This window comes from Macaca mulatta, chromosome 16, assembly GCF_049350105.2.
Source record: "Macaca mulatta isolate MMU2019108-1 chromosome 16, T2T-MMU8v2.0, whole genome shotgun sequence".
NCBI classification, from domain to species: domain Eukaryota; kingdom Metazoa; phylum Chordata; class Mammalia; order Primates; family Cercopithecidae; genus Macaca; species Macaca mulatta.
The window spans coordinates 36814319-36838284 of NC_133421.1; the positions used below are offsets into that span (position 1 = coordinate 36814319).

General features: G+C 36.2%; 1 protein-coding gene and 1 long non-coding RNA gene across 8 annotated transcripts in view; one reads left to right on the forward strand and one right to left on the reverse strand.

The window, feature by feature from the left end:
* NLK (nemo like kinase) overlaps nucleotides 1-23966 on the forward strand; it is a 152638-nt gene that overhangs the window by 82919 nt on the left and 45753 nt on the right. For all 7 annotated transcript variants that reach the window (XR_013406219.1, XR_013406220.1, XR_013406222.1 and 4 more), the window contains one exon: nucleotides 8081-8136. Coding sequence is in view for 2 of the 7 variants with exons in the window: in XM_077970580.1 (XP_077826706.1) it covers nucleotides 8081-8136 (56 nt within the window). In the remaining 5 variants the exon portion in view is untranslated. The remainder of the gene's footprint in view (nucleotides 1-8080; nucleotides 8137-23966) is intronic.
* LOC144335390 (uncharacterized) lies at nucleotides 879-11647 on the reverse strand. Its single transcript, XR_013406233.1, has 2 exons — nucleotides 11562-11647; nucleotides 879-4637 (listed from the first exon to the last, which is right to left on the reverse strand). It is a non-coding gene; the product is annotated as an uncharacterized LOC144335390 (long non-coding RNA).

Genomic DNA, 23966 nt, shown 5'->3' on the forward strand with positions numbered 1-23966 from the left:
CTTGAGCCAGGAATTCAAGGTTGCAGTGAGTTGTGATCACCCCTGCACTTCATTCTGGGTGCAGAGCAGGACTCCATCTCTAAAAGAAAAACCACAACACAAAACAAAATACCATTTGAGTTACTATTTTACTACCAATTCCTCAGATTTTAGAAATAATTTAGAATAATGTCTAGTTATTTATTAGTTATTTCTTGACCTTACCTTAGTGTGTCACCTCAGTATCAAAGAGTGCAGACCTTCTTTCATCGTCAGAGACTCAAGTAAAGGTGTCCATGATGAAGAAATATCCGAAGGGTGGCATCAGAAATTTGCTTACTCAGGGCTGGGTGCAGTGGCTCATGCTTGTAATCCCAGCACTTTGGGAGGCCAAGGCAGCTGAATCTTTTGAGTCCAGGAGTTCAAGACCAGCCTGGGCAACGTTGCAAAACCCTGTCTCTACAAAAAATAAAAAATTAGCTGGGTTTGGTGGCACACGCCTACAGTCCCAGCTACTCAGGAGGCTGAGGTGGGAGGATCGCTTGAGCCTGGGAGGCAGAGGTTGCAGTGAGCCAAGATCACGACACTGCCTGGGCACAGAGCGAGATACCATCTCAAAAAAAAAAAAAAAAGACAAAAAAGAAATTTACTTACTAATGATGTCAATGGCTTGCTATATTCAGACCAACCTTGGCCTCTTCTATAAAGGAGGGGTGGTATAATAAACTGCTGTTTGTCTAGTTGGTATTTTTGCTTAAGACTCATTCCTAATAACTAATTAAGTTACAAACACAGTGTCAAAGGGAGCAGTGTAAGAAAAATAAACTGAATTTGTGAAAATCGCACTGATTAAAACATACAAGCAATTCTAATATAGTTTCTAAGAGCTATGCTTTAAAGTCAGAACTAGGTTTGAATTTTGGTTCTACTGTTTTTTACTGATGCATCTTGGACGTTAACTTCTCCAAGCTTTAAGTTTTTTCATATTCAAAGCAGGCATGGTAAAAGCAGAAATAACTGTATATGATTGTTGCAGAAATTAAATTTTTTTAATGCATATAAATCTGCTCAACACACACACAACCACTATTTGGAGCTGCTGAGCTCTATCGTAGAAGAGTGCCTGTGACATCTGTGAAAGTGTTTAAAAGTGAGGCACATAGTTGAAGATGGCACAGCACCACTATTTTATATATAATGGATCTCTGCTATCTCTGAGATCTATTTCCAAAAGGATCTCAGGGCCAGCATACCTAGTATGTGTGGAATGCCAGTCTAAGAGACAACTGGTATTTGATCTAGTTAAGGCAGCAAATATGTATTTATTGTGTCCTATGTACGGAGTGCAGTGCTAGGTCATGTGGAAGATACAATAAAGACTTAAAACACTTCCTTTTTGAAGAGGTGTGTTTAATATTGCTGTGTGTCAGGAGATATGCTAGATGCTTTACATATATTAATTAATTTACTCCTTAAAAATCTTGTCAGATAGGGCTTGTTAACCTTACTTTGTGGAGGAGGAACCAAAGGCTTGGAGTAACTTGCCCAAGGTTAAGGTGGCACAGACTGGACTGTAAATCTGTCTTGCTGTAGAACCCATATTCATTAATTCAGTAAACATTTGTTATGCACATCCTATATGCCTAAACTACATTAGTTTCTGGTGTCTTTATCTTCAAATAGTTGAAATTATTTTCATAATGTGATAACTACTATGATAAAAGTACTATGGGAGCGTTGCCTCCCTGGTTAAACATTAAGCCAGGACAGCTGTGTGCATAGCAAAGCTCTGGACAACCAAAACCTAGAAATGTATTCAAAGATTCCCTGGATAGGGGGCCTTAAAACAAAGACTCATGGGTCTTACCTTACACCTAGTAAGTTGTAATCTCTGGGATTGAGGCCCAGGTATCTGTGATTTTTTAAAGCTTCTCAGGTGTCAGGCGAGTACCATAAGAAGAAGAGAGAAAAATTGTTGCGAACTTAGAAACTCAAAGATGCATCAAACACAGAGAAGAAAAATCTTAATATGAGCCTTTTGAGAACAAGATTTGATTGAAACAGAAAGGAATGTCATGACAAAAATGGCATTTAGAAAGATTTTGGTCATTTTAGGAAGGTTGGATTTTAATTTGGATGGCTTTTTATGTGTCAGAGAATAGTAACAAAGCCTGAGAGGCTTTGGATTTTCTTTTGAAAGGAACCTTCAAAGTCACTGTATCAAATTCATTGATTTTAGGTGATCTGACTGAATTTTTACACACATACACACACACATCTGAGTACCTACTTCGCCATCTTAAAGAACACATTCACCTTGATGAAGTAACTTGGGGAAACAGAAATGGGTTTAGCTTTCTAAAAATTGGTGTTTAGGCTTGTTACTAGTATCTGTCTGAGCTTTTGTAAAATCTGGCAGAATCTTCTGTCTACCCACCTATGCATTTGTGCTTGTGTGTATACACATGCATAGTTATCTCATGATCAGCAAGGAAAGTGATGATTTAGGTTTTTTGGATCTCTGTGATGAAAGCTATTAATCCTCTCAGAAAAATGGACATATATACAATTTTAATGTCATTTTAGGCTTTCACTTGTCCTCTAAAGCCCATTTAGAGCCCCCTTAGGGTCTGTTGATTCCTGCCAAGAGCCCCTGTGACACAAGTCTTGGACGTTTTTCTTGTCTTTAGACAATAACACTAAGTATACAGTAGGCAGCCATTCTATTTGAAGAGTGAGTGAGTGAATGAAAGTGACAGAAAAAAAGAAATCTAAGGGCCTGGAATTATAACTTCTGTGATCTCTCTCTTGGGGTTAATTTTTCTTGTCCTAGCTCTGGAGTGCTCCAGAGAGGGCTAGAATGAGACAAAGAAACTTCATTCATTTTCCTTTGTATAGTCTGACCTAACTCATACAACACCCCTTTCGGTTCATAAGTAGGTTACAGAATCATACAATATGGGAAAAACAGATATGGCCTATCTCTTAATACAGACATGCTGTTCAGACATTGGTAATACTAAGTGCTAACTAATAATAACTGTTGTGCTGCTAAGGAGTTGGAAAAAGCAAAGGCTGCTCTAGAGGTATGTTACTTTTCAAGGAATTTGGTTTTGTTTGCTGTGTGCCTAAAGTTTGTGGTTCTGGGCAGATTACTGTCACATTTAAAATAATACGGTCTCCCATGTTCATGGATTGGAAGACTCAATGTGATTGATAGGTCTTTTCTTCGCAAGTAGAGCTATACATTTTAGTGTAATCTTAATCACAGTCCCAGCAGGGTTTTATGTCTATATGTGTATGGAAATTGACAAACATCCTAAAACTTATGGAAATGCAAAAGATCTAAAATAGCCCAGACAATCTTAAAGATGTTAAATAAAGTTAGAAATTCATACTACCAGGTATTGAGACTGTTGTCTGATATTGAGACTGAATCCAAGGAGCAACAGAAACAGAAAGTTTCTAAACTGGCGTACCACATACATGTTCACCTGATTTGCAAGAAAGGTGCCACTATAATCCAGTGGGGAATGGATGACCATTTCAATAAACAGTTCTGAGTCCATGAGATATCCATATTTAAAAAATTAACCTTAGCCATATGCCATATACATAAATTAATTCAAAATGGATCATAAATCTGAAAGGTAAAATAATAAAACTCCTAGAATAAAACATAGGCAAATATCTTCATGACTGAGATAAGCAAAGATGTCTTAACTGGACAGATAAAACAGCCATAAAAAATTATTAAATTGGACACCATTAATGTTAATTTCTGTTAACATTAATGTTAAGAACTAAATGTTCATCAAAAGTTAAGAGAATGAAAAGACAGACCTCAGACATATATCCAATAAAATACTTATTTCCAGATATATTATGGGCTAGAACAATTTTTAAAATAAATATTCAGTGTTTGAGGAAGACAATTAGAAATAAATGTTTTACTTGATATTTTTCAGACTGAATCATATATAAAGAGCTTCTATAACTGAAGATGTTTTGCCCAAAGACTTAGTGAAAAATTTCACAAAAGAGGATAACATATCAAAGTGTTCAAAGTCATTATTCATCAGAGAAATGTAAATTAAAACGACATTGAGTTAACCCTATGTACCCAACAGACTGGCTGAAATTAAAAAGACTGACAATACCAACTGTTGGCAAGGACATAGATCAACTGAAACTCTAATCCATTGCTAGTGAGAACATAAATTTGTAAAACTACTTCAGAAAACTGGCAGTTTGTACTAAAGCTAAATATACACCTACCCAATGACCCAGCAATTCTGTTTAGTATACACTTAAGAGAAATGAATGCATATATTTACCAAAAGAGTGTACAAGAATGTTCGTAGCAGCATTATACATAATAGCTAGAAATTGGAAACAATATGAATGTATGCCAACAGCACTCTGGATAAGTACTTTGTGATATAGTCCAGTTGAATAATAGCACACTACACATCACCAAAAAGGATAAACCACTGATTCACACAGGAGCATGAATGAATCTCACAGGCATAACAGTAAATGAAAGAATCCATACACAAAAGACTTTACTCTTTATTATGCAGTTTGTGTAAAGTTCAAGAACACACAAAATGAATCTTTGGTGACAGAAGTAAAAACAGTGCCAGGATGGGTTTTGACTGAAAAAAAGGGCAAATGGGCCGGGCGCAGTGACTCATGCCTGTAATCCCAGCACCTTTGGAGGCCGAGGTGGGTGGATCACGAGGTCAGGAGTTCGATACCAGCCTGGCCAACATGGTCAAACCCCCTCTTTACTAAAAATACAAAAATTAGCTGGGCGTGGTGGCGCATGCCTGTAGTCCCAGCTACCTGGGAGGCTGAGGCAGGAGAATCGCTTGAATCCAGGAGGCAGAGGTTGCAGTGAGCCGAGGTCATGCCACTGCCCTCCAGCCTGGGCAACAGAGCAAGACTCCCGTCTCAAAAAAAAAAAAAAAAAGCAAAGGGGCTAAAATGCCTAATTTCTTAACCTGGGTGGTATTTACATGGAAATATGTGTGTATATAAAAATTCATCAAGTTACAGTCAGGATTTGTATACCTTATGCTACAACTCTATAAAAAATAATAATATAGTCTCTACCGTAAAAAAAACTTAGAATCTAGAATCTATTGTGGGGAGAGAGTGAGAAAAGAGTAGCTCCTTTGCTAAATGGGATTTAACTGTTTTCCTTATAGGTGTCTTATTATTGTCTTTGAGTCTATGGCGGAGTAGAAACTCAATAAATGTTGATTCTATGAATGAACAGATAAATTTCTTGTCTTTATAGTTAGGATTGAGACAATTATTCACAGCAATTAATTATTTTATTGATAAAGGGCTGACTGAAACTAAGCTATTTTCTTATGTAACCAGTTTATAGTGAATCTTCTAACATCACGGAGGTTAAAGTCCTAAAAAGCAGCTAACATAATGAGCTTTTATGTTTCTTAAAAGATTTGTGAAATGTGCAGACACTGTTAAGAAATGTGTTTGGCAATGACTATCATTTAAAGACATAACTTTAATTCATGTTTTAATTAGACAAGTTTGCTTGCTTTTTTTGTATTTGAAATCCTTTGAAGAGTGTGGTATTTGAGGATATTTCAGCTCTTTACAAGCCAAAGTCTTCATAAGCGTCCACCTATTTATATCTTAAGGCTAATCTCATGTACTTTATTCCCTCAAATATTACTGGGGTTTATAGAGGATCTCCAGCTATTTAAATGAAGTCTGGAGTCTCGAACTCTGCCAGTATACCTTCTCACTTACTCATTTACGTGCTTTTGAGATTCCTAGATCATTACTGATCTAAATACTGTTTTTACCACCTAGAAGCACTGTAGAATGCCATCCTCTGATAAACATTTTGGAGTAGAAAGAGCAGGAGGATAAAACAACAGGCGTTTAAAAAAATTCCAGGCATAGTTTAAAATATTGTACCTTTCGAACTAACAATCACAGCTAAATGCTGTAGTGCAAATGTCTATCCCTATTTTATATGGCTTTTTTTTACAAAAGGCCTCATCAAATATGGAGTAAGAAAGCCTCATTCTTCTCTATCAAGGTTTAAAATGTATGGTTGTCACTTTCTTCTAGATAACCTCTAATTATAGCAGATAGATTTGAAGTGTAAAATAGCTTTGTATAATGGACACTGTCACTCATTGCATTCTGTTTCCCCCTTAGACAGGATGTGTGTTGCTCAGATACAGAGTTTAGAGTCCGAAAGATGTCAAGTAAAACACTAATTTCTAACTGCCTTCCTCAGTTGTCAGATATTCATGTTAAAAATTGTTCTGGCACATAATGAGAAATTTATGTGAATTTATTGGTTTAAAAAATATAGCTGGCTAATTATAAGTTTAAAAAATACATAGAAATGAAATAATGTATCTGTCATATGAAAAAAATTACTCTTCAAAGAAACTGGAAAATCTCTTATTTTCTGTTTATACCAGAATTCTAAATATAAACATTTTAATTCAAAAGGAAAGATAGATATTCCTTATAAAAACATCTAAACTATTTAAAAGCCTCTAACTGGCTTTAAAGTGAGTGAAGAATTTTTCATTACAATAGGCTTTAATTCATAAAATAAATTTTTGCTTAAAATTTATAGTGAGAAATGCTTGACTGAAACAAGAATAACCTTTAAAATGAACCAGGTTTCTTCTACACATAAATTGCAAGAGGAAATGAAGAAGAAATGGTGGAGAAACCTTTGGATTATCAATCATACTATGTAAATCTTATTTAGCTCCTGATTTAGACTAACAAACTTTTTTAATATGAGAAAATAGGAAATTTGAGAACTGGATATTTGATGATGTTTTTAAACATTTACATTTTAGATTTGATCATTGTAATTTTAAACTTTTTTTATTAGAGATACTGATTATGACTGAAATAAGTTTGGTGTATGCTTGAGAATTATATAGGGAGAGTAAAGGATAGAGATGAAATAAAAATGTTCATGTGTGTGAATAACTGAGGCCAGGTATTGATTACATGGGTATTGTTTATACTATTCTGCCCACTTTTATATGTTTGAAGTTCTCTATAATTAAAAAAAAAAATTTAAGCTACAGATCATAAAATTTGAACTGGTACCACACAATTTATTTCCTGTTAAGTAGTTTCTTCCATGTCCTTTGAGCTTGGTATTTCTCATTAGCTTAGCAAGACAGCTGGGAGGGGATTTGTTTGTTATGTTTTGATGGCAGAAGTTACACGGGTACTATGCTGCTTTTATAAAGGACTTGCATCGTAAAGTCTTTTTTCCTCACCCTAGTGACTTCTTTTCTTACAAGAATCTTGGAATAAAATCGAAAATGCTTAGTATGATTTAAAGACTTTGTGTAGTGTATTTCATACCTTCCTCTTCTACTTTATGTTAGTCTGTTTTCTTACTACCCTCTATATTCCATAAGCACTGGTTTTTCTGTTTCTAGAATCTGCCTCAGCGTCTTTACACTGCCTGCCCGTCGACCAACTCCTACTCAGCCTTCAAATTCTAGAGTAGTGTTACCCAGGGAAGCTTTTTCTCTCTACCCTTCTTTACATTTTTCCTCCATAGTAATAGATGTTATAATTACATATCTGTAACTATTTGTTTGTTTAGTGCTTACCTCTTCTGTAGTCATGAGAGCAGAGATGATGCCTATTTTGTTCAACAGGATAATCTAAAAGCTTAGTGCTTGACAGGTAGAATGCACATAGTAAAGGTTTGTTGAACAGAGGAATAAAGGAATGAATGATAGATGTGGCTCCTCACACTCTTTAGTGTAACGTTGATTCTTTAAAATAGGACGTTTATTTTAAAAACTCTCTCCTGTGCAGGGATTTTGGTAGCATGTGGTGTAACCCAATTGCCTCTCTCATTGTGTAAGTCTTTTGGATAGTAAGTTTACAAATCCATCTTAATGTTTAGGACTGTGTTTCTTGACAGATGAATTTAATTTTCAGTGGGCAATTGTAACTAAGCTTTAAATCATTAAAGAGTTGTTAGTATTTACTTGCTTTTATGTTGAATTTTGTTTCCTTTTTAGTTCTCTAAATTTGACTTTTTTTTTCCTTTTCTCAGGTACTCTCTGCCCTTGACATACTCCAACCTCCACACATTGACTATTTTGAAGAAATGTATCCTAACCAGGGAATGTGAAAGAAGGGGACAATTTTTAAAATTAATTTGTTCTTCTAGCACCTTTTGGGGTTCATGCCTTCAAGTATTTTAAATCTCATCCTTGCAGAAGTGATTGAGTACCTGGAACCAGGTAATTTTGAAATCCTAAGTGTCTGGCAGAGCTCAATATTATCAACATACTCTATGTGTTGATGCCACAGAACAGAACATCTGAACAGATATTTAATCCCCACACAGCCTTATGAGATAGATTATTACCATCCCCATTTTGCAGATGAAACCATTGAGGCAGCTTTGTTGTAGTAGAACCCAGGGAAGTGCTTTTACCACTATGCAACAGCTGCCTGTCAGTTAAGAGAGTAATACTGCCCTTTTTTATAACACTTGGGGTAAGATAAAAATTACAGGATTAATGTAAGTTAAGTTGTCTTATGTTCCTTAGAATGGTGGTGGTGGTAGTGGTGATATTGACCTAATAGCCTTTACTTATATAATTTTTATCAGATGCCAGGCACAATTCTAAGCTCTTTACACATATGTTTAATTTAATCCTACAAACATCCTCTGGGGAAGGTATTATGATTATTCCCATGTTACAGAAGAGGAAATTGAGGCACAAAAGGTAAGAAATTGACCAAGATCACAGAGCTAGTAAGTGTGGGGATGGAGATTTGGTTCCAGGTATTCTGACTATGTAGTCTTGCTTTCAGCCCTTACCTATGTGATTCTCAGGATAGAGCCCTTAACGTTCTCCTGTTACTACTGTTAATGTTTAAAAATAGTATGTTAGACATTGTGAATAATAATGAACTATAAAATAATGATAAAATAATGCCTGGTGATAGCTCCATGGTAATAATATAATAATGCATGGTAATAGCTCCTGGGACTGTGCATGAAAAAAACTGAGACATAAGTTAACCTCCCTGACATTCCTGGGCAAAGTGTTACCAGTTTCCATTCCGCATTTAACTTGGTAAAACTTTAAATAAAGACAGGAAATCCTAAGTCATTGATTTTGGTAAGCTCATGATTATGCAGTTTATTCAAACTCTAGGCTTTTTTATTAATACTTTAGACCTATGACTCAGAATGGAAACCCATGTAATAGTGAGATACTTTTTCTGATTCAGCAGTGAGGTAATGAAAATCTCATTCTTACACAGGGGGTAGGTAATTCCATATGAGGTTGTTATCTTTGATAACTTCCTGAGAAAATAGGAACAATTAAGAGCTTCCCAAGATAACTAAGCTGGCTAAGGATTTGGGAAATCTTATATGGTAATAGAATTGTCACTGATCAACACTGCTGGGTTGTTTTGATCTTTTAAACCAAAAGCTCTTGAATGCTAATTAGCCCTCCATAGATGTGAGACTGCATCCATGAATGGAAAATATTTGAAAAAAATAATAATAAAAAATAAAAAGTAATATGGCTGGGCACAGTGGCTCACACATGTAATCCCAGCACTTTGGGAGGCTGAGGCAGGGTGGGCAGATCGCTTGAGCCCAGGAGTTGGAGACCAGCCTGGGCAACATAGCAAGGCCTTGTCTCTACCGAAATTACAAAAAAAAAAAAAAAAATTTGCTGGGTGTAGTGGCACATGCCTGTTGTCCCAGCCACTTGAGAGGCTGAGGCAGAAGGATCAGCTGAGCCCAGGAGGTCTGTTATTCTCATGGTTACAGTTTATTATAGCAAAAAAGATACAGACTAAAATCAAGAAAGGAAAACAATTTAGAGAGTCTGGCATGAAGTTCCATTTGTCCTTTCCCAATGTAGTTGCATGGACAGTGCTTAATTCTCCCAGCAATGATATATGACAACATGGGCAAGTGTTGCCAACCAGGGAAGTTTACCAGAGCCTTGGTGTTCAGGGTTTTTATTGTGGGTCAGTCATATAGGCATGAAGCACCCATGTGAGTGACCTTAGCTGCTCAGTCTCCAGCCCTCCTTTTTCCCTTCCCCTCCAGAGGTCAAACTAATACAGCATGGCCCAAGGCCCAGGCAAAGACAGGTATTCACCATGTATCATATTGTTAACATAAACTATCTGGCATGGCCAAAGCCCCAGGTATACTAAGATACTATTATCAGGTGGATATGGCAGTGACCCAAGTCACTTTCCCAAAAGTCCGGGGCCAGTCTTGAAGACTTTTGGAATGGGCAGGGTTTGGACAGCCCAGGTCTGCCGAGTTAACCCTTTACTGCACATAGGCCATGTGGGAGGAAAGAATGTTTCTATGTAAGTTAATTGGTGAATATGGGTATATTGAATAAAAGCCAAATATATTTAGGTTCTCTTCATTGAACACTTAGTTAATTCATTATATCCATTTTTTACCTTATAGTTCAGGCACATATTGTTTATATCAGGCATTAATTTTGGTACTTGGTTTGAAAACTGTGTATGTGCTTCTGTAAGATAAGAGTTCTCAATCACTTATTATTATTGGCCATAATTTAATTGAGTCCAGGAGATGTTTGATTCATCATTATTTCAAATAACAGAGGGAAAGTTAGCATAGTTATGGTTTAAAACCATGAGCGATATAGGTGGCTTAGTAGCTGTTGGTAGCAAATTTCAGTCCATTTCATCAGTTAGAATGTTTCTTTGAAATTTTCCTCCTCAAAATTGTTCATAGATGTTTAAGTAAAGAGCCTTTGTCATAAAATATTCATGGAACCCTCTGGTATACCATTTACTTAAATGTTTTGCTTTATTTCATCCTGTCATATCACTTAATTTTTTAACTTCAGGTTAAAAATTTGACACGTTACTCTCACAGTAATTAACTGACTACAGATGGAAAAATCAAATCTTTCAAACCTAAACTTCAGTAGTCTTCTGTTTTCTGCCTTATAATTCTTAGCTATATGTAGAAGCATGCATAGAAAAAAGGTAAGCGTTTTCCAGTAATAGTGTCGATTGGAAAAAACTGAATCCTTTTAACATAAAAAGGAATCATACCTATAGCGGCCACAGGATTATAAAGACTTTTTAGGAAGGAATGGTTTAGCTTGGAGTACAGGATACTGAAAAGTTGTATTATAGAACAACTATTAAATGAAAATGTAAGAAATACCTTAGTTACGTATATGCTCTGCCTTCGCTGCTGATTCTTTTAGTGTCCTAAATGGGAGAGTTTTCTGTGTCCTTTGTTTTGTTTTGAGACGGAGTTTCACTCTTTGTTGCCCAGGCTAGAATGCAATGGCACAATCTCGGCTTACTTCACCTCCTGGGTTCAAGAGATTCTCCTGCCTCAGCCTCCCAAGTAGCTGGGATTACAGGTGCACGCCACCATGCCTGGCTAATTTTGTATTTTTAGTACAGACAAGGTTTCACCATGTTGGCCAGGCTGGTCTTGAACTCCTGACCACAGGTGATCTGCCCGCCTTGGCCTCCCAAAGTGCTGGGATTACAGGCATGAGCCCCTGTGCCTGGCCATGTGTCCTGTGTTTTTGATACAAATAAATTGGTTGTAGCCGAAGCAAAAAAAAAAAAAAAATTCCTCAGTTTCCTTACTCTCTTTTTTCTCCTTGAAAAATAAAAAACCTATTACCTAAAACTTAAAAATATTAAAGATTAATAGGACCTCAAGTTACTATATGAATTCAGCATACTATATTATCTATGTCAGCAGCTCCCTCTGTAGTATCTCCGAAATATGGCACACACATTACAAATGGTTTTAGATGTTTTTTAATTTGGAGGATTATTGTGTCTACAGATTTTAGAGTAGGTAATATTTTGAATTTTAAATAAGTGATCCTGGAATTATGCTTTTAAGAAACTATTTTGAGGTCTGTATGAAGTTCTGTTGTTTTAGGCAAGTTGTTAGTATATTGTTATACATCTAATGAGTTTTTTAATACTTAGTTGAATGGGTCAGTACATCGAGTCAAAAATATATATTTATATTAAGTTGTGAGGGAAAATAAGTAATCCTAAGTGATTATCCACTGTACATAAAGTACCACATCATTACACTTTTTCTAAGATTAGAAAAGTTGGGATATATATCACATATTCAAGTTTTAATAGACAAACATTTTAAACCAGCAGGCGCTTTTAAACCTAATATAATAGTTAATATAATTTTAGAAAATTTGAGTTCTATGTGCGTTTTGGTGTAATCAAATGTGAAGTAAGAGTATCGGTGTATAGTGTCTGCGGTTAATCATGTATTTCCTAAAGAGACTGAAACTGTAATAAAATTATTACATCATGCTCCCCAAAAATTTAGTGTGGATTTTGAAACACCATGCATTTTTAGATAACTTCTTGAAGCAACAAAAAAAGTCAATATCCAGACTGTAAGTTTTTGTAAATCTGCCTACAGGGTTCAACAGATGTAGGACAGACAAGTCAGATGTGAAAGGAGCAATAACTTCTATCATGACCTCTGTATCTTTTAACTTTTTGTCTTCATAGTTTTTAATCTATCTAGGAAATATATTATTTAATAATTTTAAAGATTATGTATTTTTCTGAGCTGATGTTTTAGCTTTTAAAGGATTACATTTTTCATTTTGTACTTTGAGTTTCTATTTGGAAATCTGTGTGAAAACAGTTTGGTACTTAATTACTTTGAGCCTACTGAAATTTAAATCAAGAGAAACCAGTTCTAATTGTTTGATTAGAAAACGGAATTTATTATGCTTCAGTTTGGATTCTGGATGCTCTACAATGCACATTTACAGGCCCTTTCCCAGAAAGCACTAGCTACCTACAGGGTTGGAAATAAAAATTTGGTTTGGTTTGGGAAAAGCTTATTTTTGACTTGAAGCATAACTTAGCATTTTATGAAGACGAACATGGGTGGTGTGAGTCTTCTATGCTAGAAGCAATTACATTCTCAGTGGAAATGAGAGGTCTAGTGGAGTGTCCGTACACACTGGTTTGTTGAGACGGTCTCGGATTTTACTTGATGTTCTGGCATAATTATTGTGAGGTTCTCACTCTCAAAAGTGTCACTGTTTGTATGATAGGTTTTGCCTGTGCAGGCAGTGTTTTAAATAGGAATCTCTTGTCATAAAGACTGAGGAAACCTATGTGTCCATTGCAGCCAGTAAGAGTCTCTAGTGCTTTGAAATAGCTGTATAACCCTCAGGGAATCTTAGGAGTCATTGAAAAACTAAGAACAATGGAAACAAAATGCATATATGCTTATGTAAGTGTACTCTTTCTTCAATAATGGTACTACTAAGGACCAGAAATTTATATCCCGGGAGCTTTGAAGATTCCCATATTGTAAGAACTTCCCGTTCATTTATTCCATAAACATAAGCATCAACTATGTTTCCAGATTCAAGACATTCTGTCTGTTTTATTCATTGTTACATTACCAGTACTTAGAACAGTGCCTGACATAAAGTAGGTACAAAATAAATATTTGGTAAATGAACTAATAGATGATTTCTGGTCCAGGTTTATAATCTAGTGGAGGATACAGTCACATAAATAATGACAATAATATAGGTTGGAAAGTATAATGATAGAAAAGAACTGGCCAGGCATGGTAGCCCATGTCTGTAATCCCAGCACTTTGGGAGGCCGAGGTGGATGGATCACTTGAGGTCAGGAGCTCACGACCTATCTGACCAACATGGTGAAACCCTGTCTCTACTAAAAATACAAAAATTAGCCGGGTTTGGTGGTGTGTGCCAGTAATCCCAGCTACTCAGGAGGCTGAGACGGGAGAATCTCTTGAACCCAGGAGGTGAAGATTGCAGTGATCGTGCCACTGCACTCCAGCCTAGGTGACAGAGAGAGACTCCATCTCCCCACCAAAAAAACAAAAGAACCAAAGTATCCTGAGAGCACTGGGGGGTTCTCATTTTTACTCTCCCCCATTTTAGTTTCCCACTGAATTACTAGAAAAACATTTGATGATTTAAAACAAAAAAACTTTCACTTACCCACTATCAATGATCCTTTCTTCTTATCTCTGAAGCCTAGAACAGAAATTTAAAGAAAGGAAAAACCAAGAAAGGTTGATAGAACAATCCAGGAACAGATAAATTCCTGACCTAACCACCATTTTTGTCAGTATCTGGTTAACCTTGCTTATTCATTCAGCCAAACCTTTAGCACTACTATTATATATGACATTGTACTAACCTCTGGGATAAATACAAAGATGCATTGTTCATTTATTTAATTTTAATTTTAAAAATGTAATATGTGAGATGCTATCCTAAATACTTTATTCATATCTCCAATTTATAGATGAAGAAACTGTAGCTCAGAGAGGTAAATAACTTGTCCGAGGTCACATAGAAGTAACAGAGCTGTGATTTGAACCCGTATTGTATAGTCCAGTGGGCCAGGAGTACTCTCAACCCACCATGCTCTGCTGCCTCTTAATGCTTTCCCGCAAGGAAGATACTATAATCAATGGGGGGGAGATGAGATGAGATGTAAAGGGATAACTAACATGTGTGGTAGAATGTGCCAAAAGAATATAGTAAGGTGGTGTGGGACTTTAAAAAGAGAGACTACTTCAAGCAGAAAAAAACCATAGGGAAATGGTGTGGAGAAAAGACATTTCAGATGAGCATTGATGGATGAGAAGAATTTGGACAGGTAGCATTTAAGAGGTTGGATATTCCAGATGGTGAGACTATCAGGAGCATTATTAGGGAATGGTAAATCATCTAGTTGACCAGAGTTTGATATGCAGAAATAATGAGAAATTAAGCTGGGTTGGGCCAAGTCATAGGGGATTTTGAATGTTGAACTAAGGAAATTGGTCTTTATTCAGTTGACATTGGGCCCCAATGAAAGATTTTTGTGATGAAGAATAACAGAATCAGAAGTGTACTTTAAAAACTTAACAAGGAGTTTATATTTGATAATGGAAAGGTTCTGGAAATAGTGCCGATGGTTGCACAACATTGTGAATGTGCTTAATACCACTGAATTGCCCACTGAAACATGATTAAATGATCAATTTTGTGTGTATTTTAACGTAATTTTTTAAAAACACCATAACAAGGACCTGACTGTTGGAGCTGAGAGGCAGTGACTGTCGTGAAAGAAGAACAGAAGGATGTTTGGCATCTTCCCAGATGGTTTTTCATGATGCTCAATGTTTGTTTTATGCCCTTTCTAACTTTACCCTCAGCAAAGATGTACCAGCAGGTAATTCAAAATATGGTTGTTGCCATCACCTTTAAGGAGTTAATGGTGTAATAGAGATGATAGACAGTTTTCAAATAATTATAGTACCAGAGTAATCAATTTTACAATAGAGACATTAACCAAATTATCTTATGGATAAAAAAAAAAAAAAATGCCCTGCACTCCTTCTCTACTCCCCTACTCCACCCCCCAAAAAAGAGCTTGGAAGACTTACCTGCAACTTAATAATTTTCATAGAATAAAACATGTTCAGTAGTCCTTCCAGCATCAATTCATATAAGAACAATTACATATTAGTAGGATAAGTGTATTTTCAGTATTTCTAGTAACACTCTCATTTTTCCACAAAATTTTAATCCATGTCTAATTCCTGTTCATGGGTCTGTGTAACCCTTTTTGCATAGCTTTTCTAATTAAATAACAATATGAAACAGTGCTAATAGATGGTACAACTAAGTGGATAATCTAATATTCATTCTGTAAGAAGTAGAAAGTGGGTACTGTGAACAAATGTATTAGATACTGTGTTGTATCATCTGTCTAGACAGAGGAGGGAGATCCTTTTAAATGGACCACCATTTTATTTCATCTCTTCTCAGTTCCCGTAAAAAGTACTCAGAAACAGACTCTTTGATATACTTTTCCTAAACTTTTCTTGTAGATTTTTGTTCTCTGTTTATTTTGAATCTTCTCTGTTCTTCCGAACTGTTTCTTTTAGTAACTTTGTCTTTTAAAATCTCCGAGCACAAATGAGCTACACTGGTGATGGGTAACACTGGCTAGGTAAGGACTAGCATCTGTAGATTGGTGTGTTTAGAGACTTGTAACACTGGTAGCAGTCTGCTCTCAGGTTTTAATGACATTTGTGCAGCTTTACAATAGATCATACTGGAGTAAATGCTCTCAAATTCTGTTGGGCAGAAGGACATTTGACACCAAATTGTCTGGACATGGATGTAAGTTTCTCAGACCTGTTAAGGAAAGGTTACTCGGGTCTAATTTGAGGGTTCATTGTCTTTTGGAGAAAGTGTTGATATTCATTGTATTGGCAGTAAGAAGGACAATGAAGTTATATGACTGATAACATTCATCCCTTACCTTCTGAATGCATTGAGAGATAATTGAAGAATTCGCCCTTTCTCTTCATGAATGAAGAAATTGATACAGTACAGTGTTCCTAATCTATATAGAGGCTCCTCTTTCAAATATGGTTTTTTATACTCCAAAAAACAGTGACATTCCAGTCACTTTGGCTTCTGTTCCTCAGCTCTTAATCTCTGGGTTTGTGTATATGTTCATTTGCTTTGGAGGGTTATGATGGTGGAAGATTAATCACCAGTCTCTACCATCTATGTTTGACAGACACAGAGCTTGCCTTGCCTTCTCCAGAGCACTTTCTAAAGGAGAGAGCTGAAGTTCGAAATAACATCATTTTCTCTAGAATGCTCTTCTTGTTTTATTACATACATGGTTATAGCCTTAGTGAAAACTCATCTGACAGATCTTATGGACTGTAACAGAATGACAGCTTTCCCGCTTTTTTCTTTTTTTTCTGGTGATTGGATTGATTTTTTTTTTTAAGTCAGTTTTAAATTACAACTGAGGTAGTTTTAATTTTTGACATTCTATTCAACAAATTTGTTACTTTACAAAGAAAAGGAATCTGCCTTTGCCTGGGAAAGAGATTGTCGTATTCAAACGTTTTAACAACATGACCTTTTATTCCATTGATTTCTATAGAGAAGCACAGGCATGCTTCAGAAAAGGTCAGTGATTCTAATTGAAGCACACCGATTTTTTTCTAGTTGCAAAGGCTCCCATGCTTTTTGTTGCAGAGAAGATGATGAGATTTAAGGCTGACCATTTGTTACAAGAGAACACAATTCTCTCTGTGACACATTGTTGTTTTTCTTTCATGTGGAAAGCATTGTTTGAAATCCACCATATCTGTAAACCAGATTGTCATTATCCACACTATTCAATGCCTTCACTTTTATTTCAGATCAGCCAGTTTCATATCTGAGTACTAGGTTGAAATTTCCTTCCCCCGTGCACCTGATTTTGGAAGAAAACAAAAATGTGAGCAGAGAGATTTTATTAAGTCTCACACATTTATGGCTGTAGATTCTTTTTTCAGACAGGAATGGCAGGATTTCAGAATTTGTGTTTAAGGTACCTAAGCATGTTAGTGCTTAAAGTGCTTAACCATGTTATCACTTAAGCATGTTTTAACTGTCATTCATGTACTTGTCATATAAGAGAATCTATGGCTTGAGGGGGCCAGGCTTGGGCTTCTATGTACTACAGTTTATTAAACCAAATTTACTGTGTCTTTTGGAAAAGTCACCTGACTCATATTTGTTCCAATATATATCACATTGAAGATGAAAACTTTTTTTTTTTTGAGATGGAGTCTCGCTCTGTCACCCAGGCTGAAGTACAGTGACGTGATCTCATCTCACTGCAACCTCCACCTCCCGGGTTCAAGTGATTCTCCTGCCTCAGCCTCCTGAGTAACTGGAACTACAGGCACATGCCACCATGCCTGGCTAATTTTTGTATTTTTAATACAGACAGGGTTTCACCATTTTGGCCAGGATATTCTCGATCTCCTGACCTCATGATCCACCTGCCTGGGCCTCCCAAAGTGCTGGGATTACAGGCATGAGCCACCGTGCCCAGCCGAAGATGAAAAGTTTTAAAAAAGGATTGTAGAACCTTTGACCCATATGGGACCTACTTGATAAATGTTTAATATTGTAAGATTTCTTTTTTTGTAATCTGGCTTAGCATTAGTTTCTGTCCATATTAAATGAAGAAAGAATGATTAAGTTTCCACTATCTGAAATCAGTAGAGAGTTTAGGAATTAAAGTAGGGTTTTCAAAGCTTTCTGTCCGTATTCATTCTGTAGGAAATAATTTGATACAACACGTTCCCATTTTCTTTTCCCAACTCAGATAAACCAAGTAAATACCTTTATTTTGCTCTCTGAAAGTTTTTAACACATCATTAGAACATCATACAACATCAGTAGCTCATTGCACTTGGAACATTAAATATGTTCTCAGGCTTCAGTTGAGCAGGGAAGCCAGCCCACTGTCCTTCTGAACTCTAGATGGCAAAAGCTTTTGACCTGATAGTTTTTTTACGTAAGACAGTATCACAACTTTTTTATAAGCAAAACTTGAACTGTCCACAGTGGTTAGCTGTCTGTTATCAAGTGTTTATTCAGCAGTGCTTTATTATGACATACTTACACAACACCTTGTCATTAGTAAGCATTTATTTTTAATACTTTGTAAATTCTCCCAGTTCTTATTGACTCTCTAAATGCTGTGTAATGAATCAGCTTTATTTTTCCTCTTTTTTTTCTGAAAGGTATGAAAAATGTAAGTCATAGTATGTTGGCAGGCCTGAACATGGGAAGATGGAAAATTGGCCTCCATCCATACACGACATAATTTTCTCCTTCAGCCTGAGATCCCAAGGACCGCTCCCCTTACGATGCCCTATAGTGAAAGTCACATCACCTCTTTTAGTTCATTTAAAAGGCCTTCCTGTCTGCATAACGATTACTTAGGCTTTAGTGTATAGCAAATCCTGAGATTGTTTTAAAGAATTGTTTAAAGTTCAAACTCAACAGCTGGATTTTTTTCCTCTCTGCTTTGAAGAGAGTCACTATAGTTGGAACAACTTATTCACGCTAGCTCTTTGAAACACCTGTGTTCCAAGTGAAGCCAAAAAAAAAAAAAAAAAAAAAAAAAAAAAAAAAAAACCTAAAGCTTGAATCTAGTCTTTTCACCTCTCCATTAAAAAATAAATATATCTCTAAAACTTCCCAGCTGGTGGGAATGAAATGCTGTCAGTGCTCCCAACTGTTAGATGGTAATATTGAATAACAACAAAGTCACACTTAATTTGAGCTTCTGAAAAGCCTCATAACCCCATTATCATTCTCCTGAACTGCTTAACCTTCTGGTTAACCTTCTGATTATTAGCCTCTTGACATATTTAATTCAGGTGTGAGAGTTTAGCGAAGCTCATGGGACTGTATTTATTTCATCTTTTTGTCATGTCCCACTGTGTTGACTTTATTTTTTAAGGTTGCTAGACACCAGGAGGCATGTGTTTCGTGGAGACCTAGAGGTTTCAGAAGCCACTAAATGTATCAGACTTGCCATAATTGGAGGAAATGGAGAATCAGTGGGGCTTTTAGGCACTTCATAGACCAGCTGAGTCTCCTGCTATCAACCGAATTTATTTGAGAGCAGTACCTCAGGAAACTTAATAGACTTATAGCACACTAGCACAAATCTGAATTTTAGCCAGTATACAGTTTATGTATGTACTGCTGATATTATTTTGCTCTCTACATATTCTGTGCCTGTCATTATTAAGTATTAATCAAAAATATTGAATTGTATCTTTGGCAGTGGGTTTAAAAATTATATGTTTAATTGATAGTTTACCTCACGTAGAGGTGGCAGGAGAACCAGATGGTAGAAAATAGGATCAGGTTGAAGTGGTGTTTTTTTTCCCAAAGAAAATATGATTTGCATGAGTAAGCAAAGTTTTGGGGTTTTTAATGTGTGCTTTTGTTTTGGGGGGATATGGGGACTTTAATCAGTTATAGGATATTAATATTTTTCTGTAATTAGAGTTAAATATGAAGAATATTAATCTGATAGGTAATATTTATCACCCTGAGCTCAAGACTAAGAAACCCTTCAGGTTATTAACCCTTTACCAAAACCAGGAGTTATGCTGTGTGAAGGTTCTCAGAGGTCTCACAGAAACTAGTACTTTTAATTGTTCCCTCAAGTTCCCATCTGTCAAAAATGTGTCCTGTAGGAAACCTTTCTTGTTCTAAGAAAGGGCTTTTTGTCCTTATATGAATGAATGAGTAAACTCTAAAGGAATGTGCCTGTCATGGACATGTTTTTGATGCCAAAAACCCTGCATGAGACCACATTAATAAAAAGTGAATAAAGTTTTTCTCTTTCTTCAATGGTGATATACTTTTGAGATTACCTAGTCTTTCCTTTTGAGATCACAGTGGCTTAAAGGAGCTTTTTTTTTTTTTTTTTTTTTTTTAAAGACAGAGTCTCACTCTGTCACCCCAGGCTGGAGTTCAGTGGCATGATCTCAGCTCGCTGCAGCCTCTGCCTCCAGGGTTCAAGGGATTCTCTTGCCTCAGCCTCCTAACTGGGATTACAGGTGCCCGCAACCACACCTGGCTAATTTTTGTATTTTTTAGTAGAGACAGAGTTTCACCATGTTGGCCAGGCTGGTCTTGAACTCCTGATCTCAGGTGATCCACCCATCTCAGCCTTCCAAAGTGCTGGGATTACAGGCATGAGCCACTGTACCAGGACAAAAGGAGCTTTTTTGAGTGGTCACCAATTTCTTTGTTCCTTATATTCTTTTGTTTTTTTCCCTGGAGAGAATGTTGGAAAGAAATAGAGGCACAATCATACATTTTGAAAAAGCCTATGGACTTTGATATTAGGCAGCACTGAGTTCAAATCCTGATTTTTTTCCTCCACTTACTAGCTTTTTGACTTTCAAAAAGTTATTTGATACTCCTCCCTAAGCCTCAGTTTCCTCAATGGTAATGGAGATGATATTCTTACAGAGCTATTTTTAAGGAATAAATGAATTAACATATGTAGAACATTTGGCATACCACCTAGCATGTATTGATGTGTAAAAAAAACTCATTTCCCCTCCTCCCTCATATAATGATGATGATGATGATGATGATGATGATGATGATGATGATAGCAGCTACCACCTAATTCATTTTCTGTGTGCCAGGCATTTATATGTGATTCTAAATCCTAGCAGTAACTCTGTGTAGTAGGTGTCCCTGTACCTGTTTTATAAATGCAGAAACAGACTCAGAGAAGTTATTTAACTTGCTTAATGTTATCAGGCTACTAAGTGGCAGAGTCAAGATTCTAACCTTGGTCATTTTGATTCCAAAGCCTACAACAAACACAACACCTCCCACTGCTGAACCTGTTAACTCCTCATTTAAAATCAATTTCCAGGCCTTCTCCCTCTAAAGTAGAATTGTTTTGTTGTTACCTCTTCCTTTAGTTTTCTATTTTTGAAGTTTGCTTTATCTTTTGAAGGACAGAGTACAAGAACAAGGGCTGTGATCTAGTGCCATGTCCACTGCACGCTAGCTAAGACCTTTGATTAATTTCTTTACCTCGCTAAACCTCTTTGCTCATCTATATAATGGGAACCCATAATGGGACTTACTTCTTACAGTAATTAGGAGTAGGTGAGGCAAAATAAATTTAAAGCTGGATGCCTAACACAGAAAATTTCAGTAAATTTAAGCTGTTTTTCAGTCAGACGACTTTGTTCATTTACATTAAAATATTTTTGCGCCTTCTTGCCCTCTCCTTGAATTTTACATGTCAGTGTCAGTCTTTTTCCAACCTCTTGACTATTGCCTTGCGTTCATCCATCTTTTTTCTCTGTCTTGTCATTGAGTTAACATGTTCTCTACACCCACTTAGTACCCAGTCAGTGTTTATTGATGCTAATGATGATGGTTAAACAAAGATGCTGTTGGCACCAGTCCTGCAGGCTCTGAGACTGCCTGAGTAATCATGACTTCCTAAAAACAGAAAAGTACTCAATCATCTTATTTGTAATTGAAGGTCAGAATTTGATGTCAGCATTTGTTTCTGTGGTGACTGTGTAGCTTTTTCTGAAGAATTACCTTTGACAGTTGGGGTAGTCAGTATTTCTGGTGTGAGGCTGATTATCATGCATTCTTAAATTACTTCCTAAAATAGATGCAGCATCGTAGAGGTGGGTTAAACAAATATTGATCATGGTACAGATCTGCTTTAATTGGAGCAAGAGGTCAGGAGAGGCTTATCATTGAGGTGTAGATGGCTGCCAGGCTATAGATTAGTTTCCTGGTCTTCTTGCCCATAATCTTTTTTGCATCAGAGAAAATTGTACAGGCCTATTTTTAATTCTAAGCACCCCTCTTTGTTCTCTCCCTTTTTGATATCTCTAATATGTTCCCATCTAATGTCCTTGATCTTCAGAAGATGTCTCATTTCTTGCTTTTTCTTGCCTCAAATTCTGTCCTCCATGAAAACGTTTTCTTCTCAGCAAACTTTGTGGGAATCTGCTTATTATATTTGGGCACTGTCCACTAACAGTTCAGCTGCTGACACTGGTTGCATTATTCTAAAGAACCAGTTTTTAAGGTTGAATTTGAAACCCATTAATGGTGACAGGCTTCCATAATTTTAATATCCAAGTTTTTTAATAAAAGGAAGGAAATGGAAAAAATATTTTTAAGATAAACTTTTATGCGAATAAAAAGAAGATTGTAACCAAATGCAAATAAATACCTCACTGTGGCATATTTCATTTAGTAGAAAGTAGAAATTGTTATTTTTTACACTATCTAATTATTCCCAAACTTATATTTTTAACTTTTATCTACCATCAAAGGCCTGTCCTATATTTCCAGCAATCTCTAATTTAGACTTTAAAAACAAATCTGTAAAGGGCTACTAGTCCAAGCCCTGTACCCCCCCACACACACATAAAAGTAGCCAGGAGTTCCTTTTCTTTTGTACACATACATATAAACATTTATACGTATGTATACACTAACTTTTTAGTTCTCATGCACTTAAAAAATATGAGGGGATATGAAGCTATTTAAGCATATATGATTCATAAGTGCAGGGAAAATGTTTCTTGTATTGTCAAGATTATTTTTATAATTTGACTAAAGAAGGGTAAGAGGTAAAAGACTTGAAGGAAGTAAATACTCAGGAGGTGGAAAGAGACACTGAGATAAAGAGAATGAGGTAGCAAAATTTGCCTCTTGATTTTTTTATCCTTTTTATTTTTAAGTCATTGGCCAAAAGGTTATCATTATTTGTCAGACATTTCTTCACTAGCAGTTTAGACTTATTATGTGGAAATAGCCACATGTTGTTATAAGGATTAAATGAGGTGACCTATGTTAAAAGTGGCATGGTAAGCTCAAAAATACTTTTCAGCAAACAGATAAATCCTCTGCAAATGTGGATTTAAAATGTGGATTTTCTTTTAGCATAACTTGCTATTTGTGTTGTGGGGATTCATGAAATAGTTCATATAAAGTACTTAAAGAAGTGTCTTGCAAATAGTGAGCACTCAATAAATGTTCATTTTATTTTTATTACTTTTCATGTTGTTTATAAAAAACTTTTTTTTTTTTTTTTTTTGAGACAGGGTCTTGCTCTGTCGCCAAGGCTGGAGTGCAGTGGCAATCAGGGCTCACTGCAGCCTCGAACTCCTGAGCTTAAACTTAAAATCCTTTCACCTTAGGCATAAGTAGCTGGGAATACAGGTGCGCACCACCACAGCCAGCTAATTTTTAAATTTTTTTGTAGAGACAAGATCTCTTTATGTTGCCCAGGCTGGTCTCGAACTTCTGACCATAAGCGATCTTCCTGCCTCGGTCTCCCAAAATGCCGGGTTAATAGATATGAGTCGCTGTGCCTGGCTTAAATAAATTGTTAAGGATGAACCATTTTAGGAAACCAAATATGAGTGTATATGTTTTTTATACAGTATAGATAAATTGCCAACTAGTTTGCACATCTGATGCAGTAATTTGTAGGTGCTGAAGAAAGCTTTTTTTTTT